This window comes from Anser anser, assembly GCF_964211835.1.
Source record: "Anser anser genome assembly, chromosome: 6".
Classification (NCBI taxonomy): domain Eukaryota; kingdom Metazoa; phylum Chordata; class Aves; order Anseriformes; family Anatidae; genus Anser; species Anser anser.
The window spans coordinates 33,717,613-33,743,577 of record NC_139726.1 but is presented as its reverse complement, the minus strand read 5'-3'; the positions used below and the strand labels follow the sequence as shown (position 1 = coordinate 33,743,577).

The window sequence follows — 25,965 nt, the reverse complement described above, 5'->3', positions numbered from 1 at the left end:
AAAGCAAACATGCTGTCAGTAAAATATTTAGCAGATTGATTTCAAAATCTCAACAGCATTCAATCCGTAAGAAGCAAAGACTCTACTGAATGTCAAAACACCGCAACAATGGCAGACGTCCAAACTGCAAGGAAAAAATTACATGTTTTTAAAACGTTGCATAGCTTTGAAAAGAACTTGAAAACAGTATTAAAAAAGAGAGGCTGAGTCATTTTGTATTTTGTTTCATTTTTTTTGTTCACATGTAAAATTACTTATTTTTAACAAAGCAATGCTCTAACATAGGACTGAAGAATTATGTGGGAACATGTGCGGATATACTTCAGCCTACAGCATCGCTATTCTTGACGGTGAACAAGAAGAAACCCAGGGTCCAGGTTGATTTATAGAACCAATAGTCAAAAAAAAATAAAACAAAACCAAAATCGAACCCCAAATCTTTGTGTGGTCAAAAAGGAAGAAATCTGGTGTAATCTGAGAGATGCATTAAAAGAACACCTTTACTTTCAAGTCATCGCAGTTTTTGGACCTCTGTTTGTAAATGCTTTGGTACCAGCAAACACAGTCCTAGTACCTCATTGTTAAGTGTCTAACTAAAAGAAAATTGCGTTTAATTCTCCAAATAATCACTTAAGAGGGGACATTCACCACATTCTAAAAATGCTCTTTCGTTTAACTTGTGCAATTGCCAGCACTGTGCATATAAATTTCCTGTTTCATCACTTCCACGCTCCTGTCTGTTGTGGTTAAGATCCATCAAACAAGGGAAGCATTTTAAGAACAGGAAAGTATGACTATCAAATAAGAAAAATTGGCACAGAGATTCAGGAACAGACATGGTATCTAAAGCTGCTTTTACCCCATTTAAACAACGTGCATATGACCAAGAATTTAGGGACAGCACCAAGGTAACTAATGCACCATACTGCTTTTGTTAGGTTTGCTTTACGCTAACCCCATAAACTCATTCAGAAAACAAATTTCCTGTATCTCCTCCGGCAATGTGATCCTACCATACTCCTTACGTACTTTCTAGCAAAAGAAAACCCTGCTGGAGTCTCTATCTTATTTCCTGGAATTCATCTTGGAAATGACTGTTTTGAACACCATGAACCAAAACTCTGCTCACGGCTCTGCCTGGGAAGTACCTTGAATTCCTCAGCTCCTAACCGGATTGCTCCTGCAACGCTTGAAAAGCCAGCCCAACAATTATATCCAGCTGGGGCTTTAGTAAAATGCAGCATACCTCCATCCTCAGTTGCACTCTTTCATCTCACACAAGTATTTCCTGAAATAACCTGTGGCAACTCTACACGAAACCTAACTACAGGGGAGAGGCAGGTTTGGGGATAGCTTTTAGAAGCGGTTATGTGGCCACTTTGATGGAGACAACGCAGTAACGCAGACACGTCAGAAATAAAAGGTTAATTTGTAAACCTGTGTACAATGTATTATTTAAGCCCTTGAATCCAACAGCACCCACTCTCAGGAGTGCAAAATACCTTCCTTTCTGGATGGCATCGCCATGGAACCTGCCCTGCTTCTGAAGTAAATCATTTGGCTCCATTGACCATTCAGTTCTTATTTTACTTTACCTGTTTTTCTATGTTTCGTAAAAGCAGGGTAGGACTGCTGGGTGACATTTCAAAGTCATGCTCCGGCAAAGAATCCTGTCTCTCAATGGCAGCTTGCGAATTCCCTGTGGCGTTTAATAAAGCTTCTTGGTCTGTCAATTGTATTTGCTTCTTCAAAATGTCTTTTGGAAATGGGAATTCTTCTAAGATCACCATCCCCTAGACAACAGCAATTGAACACAGTTGGTTGACAATGAATTAACCCTCCTAAATCATGTTTAAGGGGCAGCTGAACCTGGCACATCCCCCTTAAATCCTCCCAGCAACTCTCTGGAGCACTTAGCCCAGATTTTAAATACACAAAATATAGAAATAGCAGGTATTTTTATTAATGAAAAATTGCATCGCTCATGCTACTCCCTATAATAGCAATCACTCTACAGTCTTAAACCACTGTTTAAACATCTGTGCCAAAATTCAAATCAGAAATTCATACTTATTAGAGCAACTACACGATCATTTGCCTGCTGGTTTAAGAAGAGGTTTTTCTGTAAGAAACAACCACCCTTTGATTTGAAGTTGGTTACAGTCTGCAGCCAATGGATTTCTCTGAGGCATTTTAAAGCACTCTATTTTTCTTATTCTTATCCATATTCTAAACGAAACGCATCAAGGTTGTTGTTTTATGTAGTACAGACTGCTACAAGTCCAAACAAAAGCCTTTTACGGTTTAATAATTGATTTTTAAGGTGAGCATTTTTAGAGTTTCATAATTACAGAGGCAACTACCCTACGTATTCTAGCAATCTCATTACTTTTCAAGACATTCTGCACAAACACGGTATGAGACATGATCTATCATCTGAAGTACGTCACCTAATAAGATAAATACAGCTTTACATGGTAGGGAAATAACAGTTTCAGAAATGAAAGTAGGAAAAGAACACCCCATTGTGCTTTCCACTTCACAGATAAGAAAAACGGAAGTGTAAAATACATTCCCAGGTAACATCTCAGTTGGTTTAGCAAACTTAAAACATTAAACAAAATACACAAAAAAACCTTGGAAACAGTTCCTCAAATGTCCTCTTAAATTTGTCATTATCTTAAGCAAATACAGGTAATACTCAGAAAAGGCTACCAAGCCTCTACAGACATATTCCAAAGAGAAAGGACTTACTGACTGTTACTCAGATCAACCAGATATTGAAAGAATGGGATCATTCAATTGCTTTGCCTCAAATTTTTCTTTCTAGTGAGAATATTCCACTAAAAGCAAGGGAAAACTGTCACTGTATGAACACAAGGAACCCCTGTAAGATGGTGGGACAGACTTCACCTAGGTCGTGGAAAATCAAGGGTCCTGTAGTTTTAATTGTGCCTTGCCTTCTGCCTCAGCAGCAGCTTGCCCTAAAACACGAAAGCAATTCTCAAAGAGGCTTCAAAGATGAGACCAGGAGAAAACAATAAATTGTCCAGTCCTCCTCGTGCCTCTAACCTATTCCTCTGTTTAAGCTGTAACTTCAAGCCTGACAACAAAATACTTCAAAAATAAACTCAGGTGCTTCAAAACTTGCTTCCATGTCCAAAAGGCCCACAGAGATTCTGGATTTCCACCAGGTCAACACAAGATCTTCCACATTTGCTATTAGACAGTAGCTCACCATCTGTGCTTTTCAATTTCTGGCAGATGGAAATGAAGCCAGACAGTATCATACTCTAATCTGTAGGCCACAACAGTTACAAAGTGGGCAGTACGTTCAAGGAAGCTCAAGTATAGTTCTAATTTTTATGTGCCACAGCAGGAGGACAAGCCAGCTCAACAGCTTTAGAAAGTAAGGCAGCAAAAAGATCCCAGGTCTTGATCATGGGAAGAGGCTAAAAACAATCCATAAATGTCTAAAACAAATTCTGAAATCAGAAGCTCACAGGAAAAGCACTCAAAAGACGGAACCCCCCACACCCACCTCTTTCCATTGAAATTTTATTTTTTGAAGTTGTGGAATCCTGCTGACAAGCATGGAAAGAGGGAAGTGGAAAAGGAAGGAGGAATAAATTGAAAAATATGAAAAGGAATAGACAGAATAGGCATAAAAGAGGAAGACAAAAGGATTAGAAGACTAACCTTGATTATATAGGCATTACAAGTCAAACTGGTTACAACCAGTATGTTTTGGCAATCAACTTCCCCTGCCCGCTTCCCCCCAAATTAAATCAAATTCTTTTGTTTGGCAGATAAGCAGTTTTTAAATGGACCAACTCTCAAAGATCCAAAGCTTCTACTGCTGTGTGCACGGGGATGCAGAAGACACAATGCATCAGGCCAAAAAACTGCCCACAAGTTAACCATCTCCCTTCCTGTTGTGCCTGAAGTCATTGTTCACTGGCTATGAATCACATTTTTTTCCACTCAAAACATACAGAAAGCACTTTGAAACCACTAAAAAGCATACAAACTCGAACAATATTGTGTAACTACTCTGCAGCCACTAAATGAAAACAAAGAGCTCTTCTATCAGCCCGCACGTCCTTCCATAGCCACTGCACTGGTATGCTACAAACGCGCATACAGAACGACCAGAGCCAAAGAAAATACACATCCACCTTCACCGTGGGACACAAAGCCAAGCGCTGAACACCACAGCTGGTGAAAGGGGCATGAAGTTTGCAAAAAGGAATGTCACTAAAGATCTCCACCAGGAAGATGACTAGGCTGCAAGCCAACATGCCGCCTAATGCGAAGAAAATGCATGACTAAAAGAACGCTCTCTTTCCCTCATTTCTCTGCTATTTCTTTCTCCCTGTTCTGCAGCTCATGAGATCTATGCCACCTGAAAGTGTGATAGGTTTAGGGCATATCAGGCTGCATGTATCTGTCATGTATCTGGTATTTAGCATATCTAGCATATATCTGGTATTTAGGACAACATTAAAATAGGGACATTCTCAGCATTCAGCAAAATACAATGGCAGAGGGAATAATTCTTCTTTATGTGATCAGAAGGAAACATTCTCTAGCATGATTTCCCTCTCCTTTTTCCTCCCTCCAAGTCTCATGTTCAGCCACGTAAAACATAAAGCATCTCCTGGCTCCTCTCCACCTGTGCTTATCCGACCCCAGCACACATCACACAACTTACATGCGGTTCGTCAACGAGCCCTTCTCCAAAACCTGCTACTATCACACCAACAGAATGATCACAGACTTAGGCTTCTTGCTCAGGAGACTGACCTGGACAAGCCATTAAATTGATAGATAGATAATTAATGTTTTAGGAATGTGACTTTACCACTGTCTAGCCAGTTCGATTTACAAAGGCCAGTACATGAGTTATACACTTTGGAATTTCAGTAATAATTAATCCTTGACCTGTTCAAAGTGCTGTACAAACATTAACTAACTAATCCTCAGAATAAACACGCACTGTAAATAACAAAAAAAGCCCCCCAAACCTGACAACATGAAAGTGAATAGCCAACCACCCCTCCTAAAAGCTAAATCTTGCCTCTCTACTGAGGGGAAAATAGTGTGATAAATGAAGTACCTTGTGCCAGGACCCTCAAAGTCACTAACAAAGTCTCTGACTATCACAGATAGGAAGGTTCCTGACTCCCAGACCTGTACTGATGCCTCTAGGGTACAACACTTTTCAACTCCTGATGTCTTTGTCATTAAACCTTCGTGTGCAACAGTCCACTCAGATACAAGAACTCCAGGGCAAAACAAACAACAACAACAACGAGGAACCAAAGAAATAAATATTACAAGAAACACTGTCAAAAAAAAAAAAAAAAAGATTGGAAAAGCCCAGTTATGAGCTTACAGACAATACCTTGGTGGCACGTATTTGCCTGTGAAGGTCAGTTAGTTGTTGGATTTTGTATTCTAGTTCTGAAATCTGGGCTTGAAGCCATGTCCAACGGCTGCCAATTCTAGCTCTGTCTGCAAGCCACTTCCATTCAGAAGTATAGCTGCTGTGAAGACAAAATGCTGGTTAGTCCAAAAATAAAGATAACCACATTTGCACAAGAACATTTTTGACAGCTGCTGTGCCTCATGTTGCAAGCAGCTCAGTTGCTTTCAAAAAATATCTGATTATACCCATCCAGTTTCACATCAGCTTATTTCTATAACTACAGAACTTGCCCAAACCAGTACCATCAACATTCGCTAACTATTCCCAGGCTAGGCTACTTTTCTGTTTGGTATTACAAACCCAGAGCTGGAGAAACTACCCAGCTATGTTAGTTAATGCAGATTACAGATTTGTGAAGAATTCCAGCCACTCCATCAGCCAGCATCCAAATTCTTCCAGCACACTTCCTCCCACAAGCTTCCATGAATATCAGTTGCTAACAACTGCAATCTACTAAGACATCATCCAGCAATGACCAGTGAGCTATCAAGTCACTGGCCAAGAATGCTACCAAGTAGTTTAGCTTTCTTTCATTCAAGTTGTTTTACAAACATAGCTGGGTAAGTATAGTATAGATAGGTCAAAATAAAGGCTCTTGCTGCAGTTTACAAATAGGCGTATTTTTAACAAAGTATATGCCTCCAGGTACTTGACATTATGATTAGCTTAACTTCATTATGCTAAATTTGTTACTGCTATCAGCAAGCTTTACTCAACCTACGTATTAAGCAAATGAATGGCATATGGTACCACTCAACAAATCATTTTAACGGTCAGATAAATTTAAGGAACAGAGATAATACAACAGTATTTCTACATGCATCTTCCACCACCACCCTACCATTAACCAGGCTTATTTATTTTAAGAAAATGACTGGCATTTATTTTTTTCCCCTACCGAGGCTGTCAAATAGTTTGCCATAACTAATTTAAAATAATAGTAAAAATAAATAAATAAAAATAAATAAATAAAATAAAACCGAACTTCTGGAAAAGAAGTGCTTTTGTTCCAACAAGTTATTGGGAGAAACTACTGGATCGGAACAACCCTGGGTAACACTGCACTGTCAGTTTTACACAGGCAGAATTCGTGATCCCTCGTTCCCCTGGCAATGAAGAATACCAACGTATCACAAGAGAAAAAAGAAAAGACAGACACCAGCACTTGGAAGCAAACTGGCACAGGAACACTGCGCACAAACTGCTGTTTCATGCAGAACTGTATGCCAACTACCTCAACAATCTCAACAAGGAAAGAAAAGGTAACACAGCACTCTGTAGAAGATGCTAGACATTTCCTGGCATGAACAATCACCAAATTTGAAAATCCTGGTATTTTTTAAGGAAAAGATTATAAAACATAACTCAAAATCTCAGAACGTTCTGTCTACTTAGTTAAAGTATAAAAGGAAAACTAGACACAGTCTCTGGTAGGTTACCTCTAAAATACACCATCTCCCATTTTTACCATGAATTATCTCCCCGTTTCTGCCCACATATTTTACAACCAACTTAAACTCTCTGCTGCACAGACAAAATGAACATGGGAAATTAGACAGGAGATGGAAACATCCTGTTGAAGTCCAGACTGTAGGTGCAACCACATAAAGATTACCATCAAACAGAAAATTCAAAAACATCATAAATATGTATTGTAATAAATGTAAATTGTACTGATTTTATCCTAGGAAAAAAGTAGGAAGTAGGGAAGAAGGAAGCCATCTTGGGAATGAATACCCCTTTTTCTGATGATCCCTTCTTCTTTCTCTTTGCTTTCCCATTACCACTAGCCCTCAGTAAATAACCCTGGTGAATTCTGCTTTAGACAGGGAGAACTTTTCTCTGGGATTGACAGATTTTGCATGTTTGTGCTTCTGGAAGGCGTAAAATAACTTGGGGTGAAGGATCTGAATTCCCAGTTGGCCCAAGGTGGAGTTCAATGAAATCGGCTGTTCGAGCAACTGTGATGGCTGGAAGAGAGGATTTGTCTTGCGACCTAAGGATGGCAAAATGCTAGCCCTAAGGAAAAAGCTGCTTACTGAGGCTGTAACATTTCCCTTAGTTAATTTTAACGCAGGAAGTTAAATAGGAATAAAGATGATGGGTGCAAAAAAATCTCCACAGAAGCAGGACAATACCCCAAGAAAGGCCAGGTGAAAGAAGGTGGAGCACACTGCCAGAAATACAGCCCAAGCCAGATGCTGCAGTTCTGGGAGAACACTGCTGCTCTAAAGCAGACCACGGAGGGAGGAGCAGAGCAGAAGGGAGGGGGGGGGGGGGAAGCCTGCCCATACAGCTGGGAAACAAAAAAAGAGGAATGGCAAGGGCCGCAGCTGGTCTTATGTATGAAACCAGCGTGTCAGTAAGGGAATCCATGCTCAGATAGCTAACCGCAACAGATAACAGAAGAGCAATTAAATTTTGTAACCTTAAGATAAACAAATCCTATCTGTATATTACTGCCTTTCATCTCAAACAAATCCGCTCCAAAGTTGCATCACCAGTTATTTTTCAAAAATGTGTTTGCAGAGTTTTTTTTTTCCTTAAACACAGAATTCAGTCTTGAATTCACTGCATTTGGTGTTAAATCTATTATGTAGATGTTCACTTCTAAAATACTACATAGGTATTTCTTAAAGCCTTAAAGTAAGAGTGGTATACAATTAAATCCTGTTAGTTTAATTACACTATAATAACGATGTCCTGAGGCTCCTCTGCGAGAAAGTTTCCTCCAGTTCCAAGACCAGGCTCACGCCAAAGGAAGCGACTTCAGCTTCTCTTCCCCGCCAGCCCTGGCTGTCCCGTGTTGGTGTCAGCGCAAGCAGCTGGGCAGCTGCACAGTGACACGGGCGCAGAATTGCTTGTGGTTAATTTTAACCTCAGGAGGAAGGTGAATGAAGCAAGTTAAAGGCTCGATCCCTTCCCTAGTTCTGATGCCCTGCAGACAGACAGACAGACTGGTGCACAAGGGAAGGTGCTGGAGGTGCAAGCCAAGTACCAAGCTGCAAAATTCTGTTCCCATCTCGGTCCCTCGCCCTTTGTTTGAGCTCACGTTATTTATTTACCATCTTTGCTTCCAAATGTGTTTCTCTACAACCTATTTAGTACATCCTGTAACACCTCAGCAAATGATAACATCTTTATAAGCTACCTTTATGCTCTTACAGTGAGCTGTATGCAAGCAAACATTACAGTAACCCAAGCAATGAAGAGTAACAAGCCGCTATCCCAATAAAGCAATAAAATATAATTGATGTATATCATATTCCTGGTATGTTGGAGTGTACAGTCTAACATTCACTCAGCAAAGAAATGAGACAACAAGAATTTGCGGGCAGTTTTTGATGAACAGGAGTAGATGACTGAATACTTTTAACACTAGGATAACTAGTAACTCCGGTGTCCCTCTTTCTTTCGTTTTGTTGGTTTAGGTGGATAAAGAAAGCTGTTTCAAGGTGAAACTCATTACTTCTACAGATCCAGAGAAGGGGAAAAAAAAAAAAAAAACAAACACAAAAAAGCACCCACCAAGGTTACAAAAAGAACCAGGTCTGATGGAAGAAGTCAGATCAGGTGCTACAGCAGAAGCTCCCAGCTCTGGTTCTCTGCTGGGAAGGAGAGAAGAAAAGAAGCAGCTGTCTGTCCTGCCTCCTCTGGGCTCCTTTTGCAGGCATCTCTACTTGGTTTCCGTGCTTTCCCCCTCCTACCTCCTCCACAGGAATTTCAAATTCTGCTGGCAAGTCCATACAAACCATGTCGTATTTCCAACAGTTACTAATGGTCGGTGCTACAGTACAGTGAAACATTTATCAGCAGATAAACTGATTGCTCTTGAGCTGACTCTAGATCTGCAGGTGATCTCTTGCACTACTTCAGGGCCACAAGAATGGGAAGAATATTCATTTTGCACAAACAAACCATTTGAATTTCCCCAGAAAAACATGTTGGAATTGCAGCAGAGGCAAAATCTGTTTTCCGCTGAGACGCTGGCTGGCATTTCTACTGTTTTGGCTGAACTGCAGGAGATCAGTCCTGCATGACTTGCAAGAGGAAAGAGAAAAAAGAAATGCAAAAGAACAAACAAGCCACAAAGAGCACAGAATGCAGACTAAGTGCGATGAAAATGTAACTAGGGAGCTGTACTGCATGGCCCTGAAGTATGGGAAAGGATTCAAACTGGGATTGACACCAGCAGAGGCAGTATGAGTATTTCAAAGCTACTCTCTTCTGCTGAGGCTGAACAGGCAACTGATGAGCACCGATAATGCACTGATGTTACAGCTGGTACTATTGGTCTGGAAAGTTTTTAGCCATGATCTGTGGACAGACTATAAGGAGGAATACTCCAGGCTACGAATCTGTCCTCCCAGCTCCCTACAACCCCACAGCACTCCTACCTTTCTCCCAAAACAGAGAAACAAGAACAGACCATGCATTTACGTAATCAGACCAACACTGAAGAAAGCAAGAGGACTTTGGAAGTGTCTTCTCCTCCCAGGGCCTCCCTGAAGTTGAGGGTGAGATTTATGTTTTCCAATAGCTAAGATCAGCCGGTCCCAAAGAACAACCCCAGGCTACTTAACCAACTGCAAAGAGGAACTGCTAGCCAAAATAACAACTGCTGTGCTAGGCACACATTGCTGTTTGGGTCTTGCACAGGTGCTCTGGAAAGCCAATACTTCAGAGCATACAGCTGAATGCAAAGCAAGGTTCTCCACGCTTATCTTAAGCTGTGAAAATTAAAAGGAAAGCAAAGCCTTCCAGCCTCCTAATTTCAAGAGGGAACACTTAGCATGCCCCTACCATGACATGCCTGCAGGGACAATGACAGGGTGCTTCCTACCGCACAGGAAAGGAGGATGCTTGCGGCAGACCCACACCAAGACTCCAGAACACAGGTTTGCCAACTCAAAACACAGGCTCCTCCCAAAAGCTTTGTTTCAAAGAACGTCAAAATTGTCAAGTTACGACATTCTTCAACAAGGACAAGCAGGGAAGGAAGGCATTCACGTTGGGTGGATGGGAAAAACTCCGAAATTCCGCAGGAAATGTAAGAATGGCAGCTGCTCCTGACGTCCTCTCACACTTACATGCCCACCTTGGTTTCCTAACCCTGTGGTTTTTGCTCTCTCTGCTGTGCCGGGTCCCCTTCCATTTAATCCCACATATTTCTGGTATCCAGTTTTCAGATGATTTAGTCCCAAAGCGATGCAGTGATCCTGACCGTGGCCAGCCCTGCTGGTTCATCTCCTCCTCTCGCTGGGATCTCCTGTGCTACCAGATGCCTACTGCCAACTGTGTGACAATGAAGTATTTGGGAGCAAGGATCAGCTCATAAACTACAGACTAATTACTCTCAGGATAAAAAGCTCATCACCTGTCTTGTGAGGAGTCACTGTGAACAACAGCAGAACTTCACTATTCTGATGAAGGACTCGAGTCTGGAAATTGAAAAGTGAACAATCAGAAAACTCTCCCGATCTTTAAATCCTATCCAGACATGGTATGACTCATACTGAAATTCATGAGACTTAACACACACTGGAAAAAAAAAAAAATCACAAATCCCCCGGTTGTCTTGGGAAGCTCACTCAATCGTATGAAAACACCAAAGAGTTCACATCCACCCCGTGGCACTGTCTCACCCCAGCTTAACAGCACGCTAGCTCTGTGGGGTCCCACAGGAGCGGAGCCACGAGCCTGTGAACATCCTGAACTGGCCCTAATTTTACACCAGCATTACAGGCAGCTTGCCTGGGACTACACGTGGCAATGCTCAGAACGCAGCTGGCTTGGATACGAGCGTTTTTGCAAGGCATTAAGGTGAGTGCGGGGCTTCTGACAGCACAGCAGTGAAATTCAGCAGGGCTACTTTTCTCCTCTCTCCAGACACTGCCAGTCAACAAGAGTTAACCTGTGAAAACCAGGAGATGGTATCATATAAAAAAAATGCTTAAATTAGGTGAATTCAGACATGTAGTGAATGTACTCTAGACAATCTTATCTAGATTTTACTCATGAGATAAAAATGCCCACTCCCACCAAAAACTTCCAATCCTCATAATGGCTAAACAAACACGTCCAACTATGAAATGACCCGTAAATGCTTTCTCAAGGACTAATTCTTCCAGCACGCCTACTCAGTGTTTGTTTTCAGAATTAACTAACTTCAGTTGCTGTTGAAGTATTAATTCCCCTGGACTGGTTAACTGTTAAATCCATAATAAGGACATGAAAGAAAAATCAGAGCGCTGCCTCATGAACTCAACCTCTTCCATGCATCCCAGAGTGAAAACAAGATTAAAACAAACTGCAGCTAGTATCATCCTCTGGCATCGCACCACACAACAGAACACTGCTTATTTACTCTGACAGTCACCACAGACCAAACACGGAGAGCAATATGCCACCGTTTTGCGCTAACAGGCACCAAACCAAACTACACACTTAAAAACCCCTCATGGGTTGAGAGAGGCTCTCTGGTATGCAGAGTTATGCTGAGACCTCAGCAAAGGTCTGCAGTCGGGCTTGTTATCTTCTTTGGCATTCACCAGGAGTTTTTACCTGGCAGAGATTTCACTCCGAAACACTACCCGGCCTCCCAGCAGATGGGTTACAGCTCTCCCTATCGTCTACAGACATCGGCAACTGCTTATCGCAACAATTACTGGCGCCCACCATCTCTTGTCTTCCCAAACTGGCAAACTTTATGCAGCTGAATATTTGTGCTGAACCAGCAGGCCTGAGGAATTTAGGCACTAATACCTCAAATTATCAACCATAGCTGTGGGTTTCCCTAGAAAAGAAAATTCATGATACAGAGTTAGAGTGGGGAAAAAAAATAAGCGGCAACACAGTAAGATTTTTACGTCTTCAACAAATAAGTTTAGAAGGGAAAGTGAGAAGGGGAGAAGCAAGGGGAGAAATCAGTATTTGGGGAAAAAAACACAACTGTAGGATAACTGAAAATATAAAGAGAAAAAAGGAGTTTCTGTGCTTGGATATCCTAGAAAAGGAGAAATTACATCTTCTAATCCAAGGAGATGCTACAGCCAGTATTTTCCAGCTACAGGGCTCCTGCACCAAATCATACGATTACTATAGCTCTTATACAGAGACTGAATCGTCACACTCGCACTGAACTGTTAGTTTAGGGTTCAACGAAAGAAATACATTCAGCTTCTTAAAACAGTTATCTGTTACGGTGCTGAACTCCGACGGCTGACTTCATGAACTGGTAGGTGCTTTTCATCTTCAGTTCTCTTTACGTAATTCTTCACAGATGTTAATGATAAAAGGCCAAACTGGCTGGTGGAGGTAGGGTCGGTTAGAATATTAACCACCCGAGAAGTAAAAACCTGCAAAAGGTAAACAGTCGGCACCGTTTCACCTTTTAATAAAATAAAATAAAAACACCTGCAAAATGCTTAGCCATAAATGCCATTTGCTCAGAATATTTTGGAATGAGTTTTTAAGTTTCCATGGGCTGCTCCAGCACGCCAGCTTCTTCCACTTAACTTTTGCATGCTGCAGAGCAGATCAACAGAGCACAGAAGCAGGTAGTGCTAACATGCATAGGAAAAAATAAAAAAAAAAAATAAAACCTCAGGAACACCAGGGCTGCCTGGAATCAGGCTTTTTTTCTCGTCTTTGAAACGGCACAACACCAATAGGCTAACAACAACACACCAGGAACACAAGCCTAGAAATTCCCTGTAAGTATTACACAACTGCCCTTGAAAAAAGACATCGAGGAAGCAGTGCTACGTTTGCATCCCACGATCAACATAAAATAAGATAGAGCTTACAATATAATCCTTTGAAGACAAGTACATTGGCACATTATTGCAGCCTGCAGGCAGAGTATCAATGCTCCTTTGCAACCTCAGAAGTTTGTCCCCAAATCTGCACTTATATTCTTCTGGAGGCAGGTGTGGCAGTGCCGTGACATCTCACTCCAGCTTCCAACTGGCCTCACTCTGGCGGTACGGAGCGCCAGGGGCTGCAGGGGCAAGGGACGGACAGAAGGACGAATCTGTGTTTGGACAGTTGCAACCTTCTTGGTTTGGGGGTTTGGCTGGATCCTGGGGTGGAGGCCTACTGAATTTCATGGTTACACTGTGCGCCCCTGCTGGCTGGGAGGAAGGGCAGGTTACGATGCACGTGCTTCAGTTTGCATTTCTTTTAATGCCAGAGTTGATAATTAGAAGTTTGTTAATTGGGAAGTCATCAATTTAAATTCCCCAACACAAGGCCCACAGCAGCTAGGTAGAATGTTGGGATGAAAATAAAATAATTTACAGCGATTTCGGTTTCAATAAAAAAGAGCATAGGTCAATATATTTAAATCTGAGACCTAAAGTTACATTCCTAACCCATATTTAGCAGTATGAATGAAACCCTGTTACAGGAGAGCATTCCTATTTTGGGAAGCCTTTACGCACACTTTTTATTTCATGTGAAACAGAAAGCATTTAAATGATTTCCTGTATCAGGGGCCCACGAACACTGATTTTCAAAGGCACTGGATGTATCCCTTTGAAGTCGATTCTTCTGAAATCAACGTTATCTGCAAACTGAAATCGCAATGCCCTTACTCCACAAGATGTAACGGAGACAGTTTGCTGTTCATTGTAAACAAATCTCGCCATTAAAACAAGCACATTTCACAGCTTAGCAACAGAAGAAATGCTCACTGTAAAACCCTGATTAATCAGCAGTTCCCATTGAGCACCAAACTCTTCTTGATCTACCATTTAATTAAGCGCGCGAGGATATCATGTACATACATGTGTCTGCTTATTAGAGTCTCTGCTCTACTATGCTGTGTTGACTGTGTATTAAGTTGTCATTCAGAAGAGCACTGCCAAGTTTTTATTTAATATGCATTCAGCACTTATTTAGCTCAAAAGCTTTGACATTCCCAGCTCTGAGATTCCCTTGCATGTTACAACTTGTCAAACTTGCTGCCTTTCATTACAACCATTCAGCCTGCTTTCAGCAGCTGCAGAAATATTAAGGTAATTACAGGTTCGAAATCAGGATCCTCATTCACAAGAGCATTACTCTGGTATTGCAAGAAGGAAGTCTTGCATAAAACCAAGCTGCTATTGCCGTACATCAGATTTCTAAAGAAAAACAGTAAACGCATGGGCGACCCTGAAGTTGTAAATCCCTCTTATGGAAATCCAACCAAATGAGGTTAAAATATATTCTGAAATAATACCTGTGCCCCTAGAAAGAAAACAGAAGGTAATAGAAAGCTAGTTTTTCTTTCATTCCCTGGTAACAACTCTCCTCCCACATCCTAGTGACAGGAGCCAAGAATTAAGAGAATGGAATTCGTGAAAAAGCAATGTGTAAAACATTTTGAAATCAGCATATTATTAGCACCTATGAATTTATACGTATTCAAAAGCCCTCACATTAATCTTTTATGCAAATAAGACATTTCCCTGACTTGTAAACTAAAAAGGTCTTAAAAACTGGAAACAATTGGGGTTTTGTGCTTAAGAGAAACGGAGAACAGCATTTAGTGCTGGCAGACTGTCTCCCTCCCCTTCCAAAAACCAGAATCCAGTCCTCTTATCAGGTTTGAAGTGAAATTACAGCTCAGAGTGGAAAATTAGGACCTGATCTTGCAAAAACAAATAGCTTCACCTTATAACATGGCTCAAAGATGGGCAATGAGCCCCAGCCCTTAAGCAGTGCCTTCTGTCGCGAGGCCTGCAGAAGTGCACTGATGTTCCTCAATTAGCCATGAGAAAAATGCTAGCAAAAATGGAAAATAATCTAGAACAAACAGATGAGATCTGGAGATACCAGTCATAATATTTTCTTCCTTCCTGTATTCTCTCCGCCTTACCGCTCCCCTCCCCGCCAAGTATTTGTACTAAAAGTAGATTTCCAATCTTTTCTCGTTCCAACTAGAAATTAAAGGAAAAAAGAAAAAGCAGGGGGTGGGGGAAGATTTACTATCGCTGCACATTCATTAAAAAAGTTTCCAGGCACAATGAACCCTGTGGGCATGGAAAAGTACAACAGTGCTACTTCGTCAGGCTTGAGGTTGCTGGAAGATAATCAGTAAAACATGTCTTTCAAAATCAGAGGAAAAGCATGAAAATATTTCAGAAGGAAAAAATCCCGCCACATGATGCAAAAGGATTGTATTCAGATGGGGGAAGAGGGCACGGGACTTTTCCCAAGTAGACAGACAGCTACTTGTTTCACAGAAAAATCTATTGTAAGAAGCTTTTCTCTGTAATCAATTAGGTACAGACATTACTGTTTGATGGGGTGAGCAGCTGTGCCTTCAAAGAACCCCAGGGATGGACCTTTTGATTCTGGAAGATCACTCAGGGCATTTGGAAGTACACTGCAAACAACCAGAACCTCCAGCCACATCAGAATCACACAAAACACCTGACTGAGGATGCAGAGTTAGCCCAGGAAGGTATGATAGGCAGCTCCCTGAGCAGAGAGATGCTCTTGAAAACACTGCAAACTCACATCCTCCCCCCGGTCACCTTGTTTGAAATCTGGGATCATTTTCCACGGTAAATCTTCCATGTTCATGAACCATAAAGAAAGATCGAAAAGTTCCAAGTAAACTCGGCTGGTGCAGCGTTGTCTATGCTGCATTTCAGCTGGCTGCTGTGAGCTGTGACTTCCTGAGGGAACTGCCTATGCTCAGCTTTCTGATGGCCTCCCTGGGTGCTCCATCCACTTTGGTTAATGCACTGAACATGGAGCTAGCACCTAACGTCTGTCTTTAAGAAAGCACAGAGAAGCACTACCATATCCCCTACACAGTGTCGCTGGGAATTTCTTGCCCAAAGGCCAGAACAGTACTAGGAAATGACAAGCTACTGATGAAAGTTTAGTACAGTGCCTAAGAAACCTTCCATGGAAGATGTGACAAGTTAAAGAGCTGACACCAGCAGCAAAACGCCAAAATTCCTGCGATGAGCCAACTGTTTCTTCATATTGACAAATACTCAAAAGCCCAAATATGTTTTGATAAAGTTTCTGAAACGGGACAAGATTTTCCAGTCCCTCTAGAAACCAGAGAAGCACTGTAAACTGTCAACTAAAAGAACTGCGCTCACCAGCAGACCGAGAACCTCTAGTGTGAGGACAGCACCGATGCAAGGCCCAAGGGATGAGCAACAGTCTAAGCGCCTTGCAGGGGCTATTTGCAACTGACCAACATGGGTATTGAAATAGATGGATAGAGACAATCTTACTTGAGACACCAAGCACCCAGACACAGCTCAGAAGAGCTGATGTCAACACTCATTGGGCAAAACCCTTTTCAGGGTAACGAGAATGAACAGGTTCAAAAAGTTAAAAATAGATCCATTTTTTTTTTCCTGCCATGAAAAATTTGGGCTGGAATCGGAACTTCTCCATGCTGATGGGAAACAGCCTGGTCTCAGGTAAACACGGACGGAGAAGGTCCTCACTCTCCCCTTACGTTTTGGATTGATACCCCCTCCCCCCCACACAAAACAAGGATGTAGCAATGACCTATTGCAAATAGCCTCCGACTAGCATGATGATTTGTGAAAGTTAAATGCAATCAGTATAAGGTGATATAGGCAAACCACAAACATTTTCCCCATCTGTCACTGCATTAATAGAACCTCATAACATCTAGAATATAACAGAGAGGAGGAGTCTTTCCAGGTGAGAAATAAAAGTCAAAAAGCGAGGCAACGAGCATTCCCTCACCCACATAATCACAATATTTCTGGAAAACACTAAGAACCAATTCCCTAGGAGAGAAAGGCATTTCAAAGCAACATAAATCCACTAAGTGGAAGTAAAAATGGATGCTAACTTTTAGGTTTTTGTCCTGCTCAAAGGTGACCCAAAGAAACTTCCAAGTGGTAAAGCTCAGGAGAAAAGCAAGGCTCAGCAGCTGCACTGCTGCAAAACTGATGTAACTTTGCCATCCTGGAGGAAAAGTGCAGCCTTTTAGCCGGGCAGATACATCTTGGGAAAGGTGGAGAAGGAAGAAAACCATTCCAAGCTTAAGATAGTGATAAATTCAGATGAGAGACAGCCTGTTCTTGCTGCAATGTTAATTCAAGCATTGGCTCAACCTGTGCACACAGACAAAAGTCTTCAACTTAAATCAGCCAGTGCTTTTAACTCTGAGCTTGCGGGTCCAGCAGCACAGTTCAAACACCAGCGATTCTTGTGCTGACAACACAGCAAAGCCTTTGCCAATGCACACTGCTAACCACGACATCCCTGCTGCTTTACTGGAGGAACATAAAAAGAAGAGGAAAAAGAAAAAAAGAGGTTGCACCAAGTCAGCCTACAGATGATCTACCAAGCCTCCTGCCTCTAAGCAGTGGCCAGGTAACAGCCTTGAAACGGGGCAGCACAGAGTAGCACTTCTCAAGAATACTCCCTCAGCTTCCAGCAGCTGCAGGTTGGGGATGTCCTAAGCCAAAGGTGGTGTCTGTGTACTTAATAAGCCTCTGCATTTTTTTTGTCAGTGCAACAAAACAAACTGAATAAGCCTTAAGTGGAAAGATAACTTAAGGAATTCGAAAACTAAAAGAAATAAAGGACTGGCAGAATGAGAAACTGGACTGTCCCTGGCAAGAATAAAAAAGAAAGCCCTTGCACAGAACTTCAGTCCAAGTTTTAGACTATTCACAACCCTCTGAGAATCAGCATTTCTCATCAGTTCTCCCTATTCAGCTCATGTAATCACCAGATAAGAACCCCAGAGGCAGAGCTGGTACTCAGAAGTTCAAATGTATCAGCTAAGAGAAGAATGCTGATTCTCCAGCACCAGGAGCACGAGGCTGTGTTTGCACTGAAGTATTTCAAAAGAATAATTTTGTGCAGACTCAAATATTTAAAGCGATCATAGCTCAGCTGGCAACTCATTACGCTTTGGTCTTTTTAATATTGTATTTACCACTGACAATATGTAAAAGAAAATGAAAACTCATGTTTATGTTGCATTTCTTCTACTGTTTTCGAGATCTACGGAGTTTAACAAAATGCAGCAGGGATTTGATACATTAAGCTTTTCAAAAAACTAAGAATTTTTTTTTTAAATACCTGATTTTCCTTCAACACCAGTGTCACTCTTAGTGCTTTCCAGAAACTCCCTAAAAGTCGTCTCCTGTAATAGGAGATCAGCAAACACAAAAACGGTCCTGAGTTCAAGTGCTACAAATGTAAGCACCAGAAAGTTCCTACCTATCTACTCTCACCATCACATCCTACCAGATCTTAAGACGTGCTCTGTTCTCTTCACCTGTCAGAAGGGGAAAGAAGCTGTCTTCTCACTGCTTTCTACAATTTCTCAACGGCAGATAGTGAGTTAACGTTGTAGTAAGGTAAGAAAAAAAAGAAAAAACAGGCTAAAACAATTTAACCATCCACTTCTCTTCCCCATCACCAATTTCCAAAGCTACAATAATTTGTATTGACAGGTTACTTGTCAATTTAATAGACCCAGAGAACTGCAGAATTAGTTAATTACATTAATTTCACTCTAGTACTTCTTGAAAAAGATACCAGCAACAACAAAAACAATCCTGCCAGCTTCAAATTAACAGAACAACCTCATTAAGTAAATTAACATTTTTAATTATAATTCAAAGAACCAAACTTTTTCAATGTGCACCCCCCAAATTCTGGATGGCTTGACATCTGCATTGATGATCATATTTAGTCTTTACCATGTCATAGTGGACTTCAATATCCTAATGTTGACTGATACTTAATAACTCAGAACACAAATAAAATGATTTTTTTTTTTTTACTGGCCTAAAGTTTCCCTTACTGCACTGCTATTGCTATTTGTTTTGATTTACAGCATCATCGGAGTGTTGAATAATTAGCAGTGCTAATGCAATGCAAACTGACAGGATGCAGTACAAAGTCTAGCTCTACAGCCTGCTGAAGTTACTGCTCCGTAAATGCTGCACAGTTCCATGCTCCTACTTCTGGCTGGACCCTGCCAAACCTGGCTCACGTCGGCAGTCCTCCCGCAGGAGGCCTACCTACTGAGTGAGGTTACTCACACCAGAAGGAATTTGCAGGTCTAGCCCCCTCCAGCTTGATTTATAAGCATCAAGCACATGAGTCTAGCAGGAATTTAACACTTACGCTTCCACAGTTGTTCTTACAGTCTGTTCGTCACAGTCTTCATCTGAGCTGCTACACGTTGCATCCGAGTCCAGGTCCTTCTCCACACGAGAGAGCAGCCCTCCAGCAGAAAGTGCAAAGCCCCGGATTTCCCCAGGTGCAACACAAACTCCGTTCTGCACATCCGCACTGGAACTACTTTCCAAAGTAGTTGCGCTGCTTTCTGGCCAACCTTCCGCACACCTGAGGGAGCTACTGCTCAAAAACCTGGTTGGCTCATGGAAAACCTTCATTCTTTGTAACTGATGTTTTACGAAGCATTTCAGCTGCTGATCACAGTGTTTGATAACGTGCTTTGCCAGGAGCATTTGTAAACGTTTCTGAGTCCTTTTGGCGCGGCTGATTTCCTTTTGTTGCTTAGTGACACACTGGAGTAAGCGAGCATACACCTCCTCCCGGGTGCTGCTCAAAATCCCTTCGGAAGGCCCGTGAAGAATTTGGTGTAATAAATCCCCTTTTATTGTTTCAGCGCAGACTCCCAAAGCCCTACCCCAAAACCCATTCTTCTTGTACCATTTACCATTTAAGAGCTGCATTTCTTCTGCATTACTGGATTCGGTCACATTTGAATCCAAAAGTCTTGGCGTTTCTGCCAGATTTGGAGATGCGGTGTCTGGAAAAGCGATCCCTTTGACCTGCTCCTCAGGTCCCGAATGACTGATCTGACCGAGCGATGTGTCAGCACCATTATGTAATGCGCTTCTCATCCTGGAGCAGTCAGGCTCTCCCGATTTCATTGGCTTACCGGTTTTGTTGCTAAATGCAGAATTTGTGCTCATTAACAAGACAGACTGATAGCGCTTGGAGGACGGCGGAGAAGCGAAATGCTGCACGCTGAAGATATCATTCCTGAGGCTGGGCTCAGCAGTGGGGAACCCCAGGACTGAGCAAGTAATCCGTGCGATGGAGTCCTCTCTTATCTTCTCTTCCACTGCTCTGGAATTTTCCATGCACAAAGTTGTATCAGACTCCATAGCTCTAGAGGACAAAGAAGGTGACAAGTGGATACCATGACCTTTTGTTGCTGCCTCTCTGAGGGCTGGTGTCATTATAGCTACTGTAGGTAGTTTACAGCAAACCTGAAAACAACACGGGCCATGTAAATTTTCTCATTTTCATGACACGATACAAATACAACAACTTGCTCAGGCACTTCAGTTTTTCAACACTTAAATATTATTTAAATATGTCATAAAAAGGACATTATCTAAAGAACACGCACAGACTACGCCCTCCCCTGAGGCAAACAAGCACACTCGAGTTTTAATTTATTTCACGCAGAGGTTGTCCCATGTACAATAAAAGCCTCCACCTCGCAGGGGAGTAAGTGTTCACACCTCATCGCATTTCTGATCCTATCAGTCTTAGAAATAAGCCTCTCAGAGTTCACGACTGTCATCTAACCTTGCTTAAACTCAAAACATGACCAAAAGCCGTAGGGCTAGAAGGATGCATTTTAAAACGAGCACACGCGTGTGTATGTAGATGCACAAACGCAGATGCACATCTACATATTCCCAACCCAGAACTCTGGTGGGATTTTGTTTTAATCTGCTCTGGAGATAAGTACTTTAAGTTGCATTTGGTCTTCGTTCAAGGTGGTTTTTTTTTTATACTTTAAATGAGTCAACAACAGCACGACAGAAACAGGAGAATGGGAGATATGCAGCTACCTATTACAAGTGCAGCTAATCAGAACACCTACCACATGATGAAACACTCTGAAATAAACTCAGAGACACTACTAGGAGAAACGTATTCAAAGTCAATTTACGTATAGCAAGTATTTGATTATTTAATTATATATGCTCACAGAACACTTAAGGAACTAGTCATCAAGGCTAGTGCTCTAAAAACAGGGAAGTGCGAGTTCTGAATGTTTCCTAAAATCCTTCCCCTGCTTTTGTATCCCGTTTTTTACTCATCAGGCACTGTTTGTTTAATACAAACCCAACACTCCTCGATATCCCCTGGAGTAAAAACAATCAGCTTTCCTACAATGACTCTTTTGCCTGTGGCTTGTCATAGCTTAGATCAAGGGTTCCCAAACTTTTGGGATGGAAAGACCAGGGTAAACCTTCACCACTTCTTGTCACCGGCTATCCCGACATGCCCCATTTTATCATTCCACAGCCTGCAGTGCAGGAACCATTGTCTTATACCCTACTTTCAACTCTGTTTAGGAGATGGTTAAATAAACACAAAGGAAGGTTGAACTGAGCCTGGCCCGCAGAAGCCTGGACAGCAAGCTACTGTCTGTTCTTGGTTAAGAAACTAGAGGCAAAACCAGAAACAAGAGAAGGGTGGCAAAAGTGAGAGTAGCGCAGTAACTTCACCGTAAATTCTCTGATTAACCTGAAAAGCAGTTAGGAGCTCAGCCGTTAAGTTTTCACCTCTGTACAGCTCCTACTCAGCATCACCGGGACCAGGTTCAGCAGCCCTCACGCTAACCCTAAACAACAGTACTAAAAAAACCCACAGGATTTTAACTTTCACTCTCCCTAGCAGCGAGCTGTTCAGAGTAAGAGCCCCGTGACTGGGACCTGACAAGGACACGCCTGTGACGCTGCGATGCTCTCCGGATCAGGCTGGCTGACAGCTCTGTGTCCTTCTACCCCTGTAGGAACTAACAGGCACAATTATTTTAGCTTGGGGGACTTTTTTTTTTTTCCTTCTTTAGGGGAAAGATGGAAAGAAAAGGAAAATTGAAGTAGCTTCAAATTAAACCCCTAACATTGAACTAAAGAGCACCAGACAAGCCACCAATTATCAGTTTCTGACAAAAGATAGTTAAGCTAAAACACAACTAAAAAGTAAATGCTTTCAAAGAGAAAAATCTCCCACCTAACCCCTCATCCAGGAACTTACAAACTTCACACAACGTTTCTGCCCTGAAGACAGCTGTGTGAGACGCTTCACGTGTGTTCCTCTAATTTCAGCGACATCAAAAAGACTTTATAAAAGCTGGTACTATCCCAGACTCCAGCCCTTGGCGTTTCTCCAAGAAGTTCACACACAAACACACAAAATGTCATTGGCACACCAGCAAAACTAACTACGAGCTGCAAAAAAAATTAAAAACAAACGTTAGTACAAGCACTTGGCTGCACAGAAATTGTACAATTTTCATGTTGACACATTTTATTTCATTTTGGCAGAAAGCAGCAAAAAATAATCTCACTCCACCCTTATTGGAACTGAGTTTTCAGAGCCAAACCTATTACCTTCTGGGGAAAAAAAAAAAAAAAAGCAAGGGGAGGGAGGGCAAGTAGTGTAATACAGTACTGAGGAAAAGTCTGTGTTGTCATTCTGGAAAAAGCTTTTTTGTCACAGGTAAACCACTTCAAGGATTTTTTCCATTGTGTTCTACTTGCATTTCTGCTGTGCTGATGTTGAAACCTCCACACTAAACTGGCAAATGTTTTGCTTTTTGTCTGTGTAATATATATTTCACTTGAAAGACTAAAAAGTATTGTAAAAAGGAAAGCTGATGTAAAATAAGGGGAAGGGAAGAAACAAGTACCAGACACGCACAGGATAGCAACTGATGTTTCAAGTGACTTTATGCTTATCCTCCGTAATGCCTTAATTACCCAGCAGGATATAGCCTGGGACTGCAGTTTGCCCCGACCCACACCCTGCTGCCTTCTCTCGCCACTGAACATGACAACTACCAACCCCTAATGCCGCAGCTACCCCTGTTTTTCTGCTGCTGCCCTCCACCCTGCCACCTCTTCTTACTCCTTACCGGATGTTTCGCTCTTACACCCTTCTCTACCCACCTTACCTCACTATAATTTGTCTGACTGCTGAATCTAATGTCTTCACGTAGGCCAGCAGTAGCACCCTATTAAACAACAAGAGCAAGCCCTGCTGCATGCAAGCTGGCATTCCCTTCCCAGCCTGCAGCTTTTGTTTATAGTCCTCTCGCTTTTTGACTCTTTCCCCCCTTGCATAACAATATCACTTATGTTACACAACACTACAGACAATATGCTGGGGGACTTTTGCTTGGCAGGGGTGTTGGTTTGTCTCTTCATGATTTTTGTCATCTTTTTTAAAACTTCCACTTGCGGGAGGGTTTGTAAGGCTCCTCTGTATTATTTTTTTGACTTTCAAATTTAGGTGTCTACTCTGCCCACAAATTACATTTCAAACAAATATAACTAACTTGTCTCCGGTTTATTTACAGACTAACTGTATTTTAGATAGAGGAACTTCCAATATTTACTCCTTTAGAAAACATTCCGAAAGCAAAGTCACCAGCAGATGACAGCATCTGCTGAAATACCCCACATTAAGTTCAGTAAGAGTGTACAAAAATATTCTATTTCCAACTGACAAGAGCTGCGTTACAGCCCCTTAGATACCACCTGCAACAGAACTGGCAATACCTGGTTTCCTACAGCACTGAGCTGTTTGTCCCGTAACCCCTAGTTGCTCTCAGCCCGCCCCTCCGATTATCGCCAGACAAAAATAAAGCGCTGCTCTGGCAGACAGGCGCTACTGCGGCGCTTCTTGGCTGGCTGGGACCGCCAGCCGCCGCCGAGCGGAGCGCGGGCAGCTTCTCCACGGCATCCATTCACGCGGGTCTACGTTACCTCGCCCTCCCAATTTTCACCAGAGGAATGGGATCATAATGATTACTAAGAATAGAGGGAACAGCTCACAGCATAGTCTGCATTTTCTGATAGAGCAGTTGGCAGCAATGGCCACAAAGGAGGTACAGGTCCCACCGGGTATGTCCTGGTTAGGAGTATGAAAGAAAAACGGAAGAAGACCATATTTAGCATGCCTGGGACTGTTCTTTCAGAAAAGAAATCGTCTCGATAGGCAGCCTTTGTTTTCAGTTCAAGAGCAGCCCCGTTACTCATGACGAGTGTTTAAGCATTTTAGTATTTTGTTCTATTAATAGATTGAAAAAACAAACCAACGGGATTATGCGGGGAGTCTCAGCTTTCAGCAGCGCTCACCGTGCAGTCCGTACCAAAGAGATAAAACTACAAACCCTGGGGTTTTGCACTCCCCAGGAGATACAAGCATAAATCTCTCCTCTCTGGAAAAAAAAAAACTAAACACCGCCACACACCTACAAAGGATCCCTCTTTGAACAGCAAGAATGCAATTTAGGACAGACCACCCAAACAGTTCTAATCATAAAAAAACATCAAAAAGGACATACTTCAAGTGGAACTCATTAGTATTCATTTATGATAAAACCCATGACTCATTAAAATCTCCTCACAGGGTTGTTTTTCTCCCTGCTCACCAGTGCTGCTGCACAGAGGATAATTTCCAAGTTTATTACCGCGCCATCAACTAATTCCTGCTCAGTCTGCAGTACCATATATTTGGAGCATAGCATCTGAAGTCATTTTTAATGGATGCTACTAATAGAGATAACATTCGTATTACTTTTAGATCAGCTGCAAGGTCCATACCGACAGCCCAGCCGTCCTGTGGAGTTGTGGCTTTGGGGAGGGACATAAAAAACGGGCTTAGACGAGACCGGTGCCACTCTTAGACACAAGGTATGGTGTCGGGAGTTAAGGTCCCCACCTCTGAGGGGGTATCACTGACGGGGAGCTAAGGTCCCCAGCACCGAGGTGTGTCACTGACGGGGTGTTAAGGCCCCCAACACAGACGGGGTGTCACTGACGGGGAGCTAAGGCCCCCAACACAGACGGGGCGTCACTGACAGGGAGTTACGGTCCCCAGCATTGAGGGGTGTCACTGACGGGGAGCTAAGGTCCCCAGCACAGACGGGGAGGAACGGATTAACACCGCGACGGGGCTGAGGCACGGCGCTGAGGCGCGGCCCCTCCCGCCCAAGCCTCGCGCCAACCCCCGCCCCCTCCCGGACCGTTACCCCCTCCCGCCCCGCCCCCACCCAGCCCTCCTCGCGCATGCGCGCCAGCGCCGCGGGACCCAACCGCCGCCGGGCCGCGGTTCCCCCCGTCCCCTCTCCCCGCTCTCCCCCCCCCGCGCCCCGTCCCCCCTCCCCTCGCCCTGCTCCCCCTCCCCTCCCCTCCCCTCCCGCGCCGCTCCCCGCCGCCCCGCGCTTGCCTCCGCCCGCCGGCTCCCCCAGCAGCAGCGGCGCCGCCGCCTCCGGCCCGCGCGGCGCGGCCGCAGTGCCGCGGTTGAACAGTCCGCGCCCAGCTAAAGCGCGCCGCGCCCCGGGGGCGGGGCCTGCAGGGGGCGGGGCCAGGCCGCTCGAGGGGCGGGGCCTGCGCCGCTCCGCCCCTCCCGCGCGCTCCCGTGGGCGCGGCGGCGCGCTCGGCGCTGGGAGCGAG

General features: G+C 43.1%; 1 protein-coding gene across 12 annotated transcripts in view; it reads right to left on the bottom strand.

Annotated features, from left to right (window-relative positions):
- KANSL1L (KAT8 regulatory NSL complex subunit 1 like) overlaps positions 1-25,865 on the bottom strand; it is a 63,186-nt gene extending 37,321 nt beyond the window's left edge. For 6 of the 12 annotated variants that reach the window (XR_014586133.1, XR_014586134.1, XM_083842171.1 and 3 more), the window contains exons 1-4: positions 25,739-25,865; positions 19,634-20,751; positions 5,408-5,549; positions 1,596-1,793 (exon numbers count right to left, since the gene is read on the bottom strand). Coding sequence is in view for 8 of the 12 variants with exons in the window: in XM_083842171.1 (XP_083698297.1) it covers positions 1,596-1,793; positions 5,408-5,549; positions 19,634-20,721 (1,428 nt within the window). In the remaining 4 variants the exon portion in view is untranslated. The remainder of the gene's footprint in view (positions 1-1,595; positions 1,794-5,407; positions 5,550-19,633; positions 20,752-25,738) is intronic. The other 6 variants (XR_014586136.1, XM_083842174.1, XM_083842177.1 and 3 more) reach the window with 2 other exon arrangements.
- Positions 25,866-25,965: the final 100 nt, after the last annotated feature.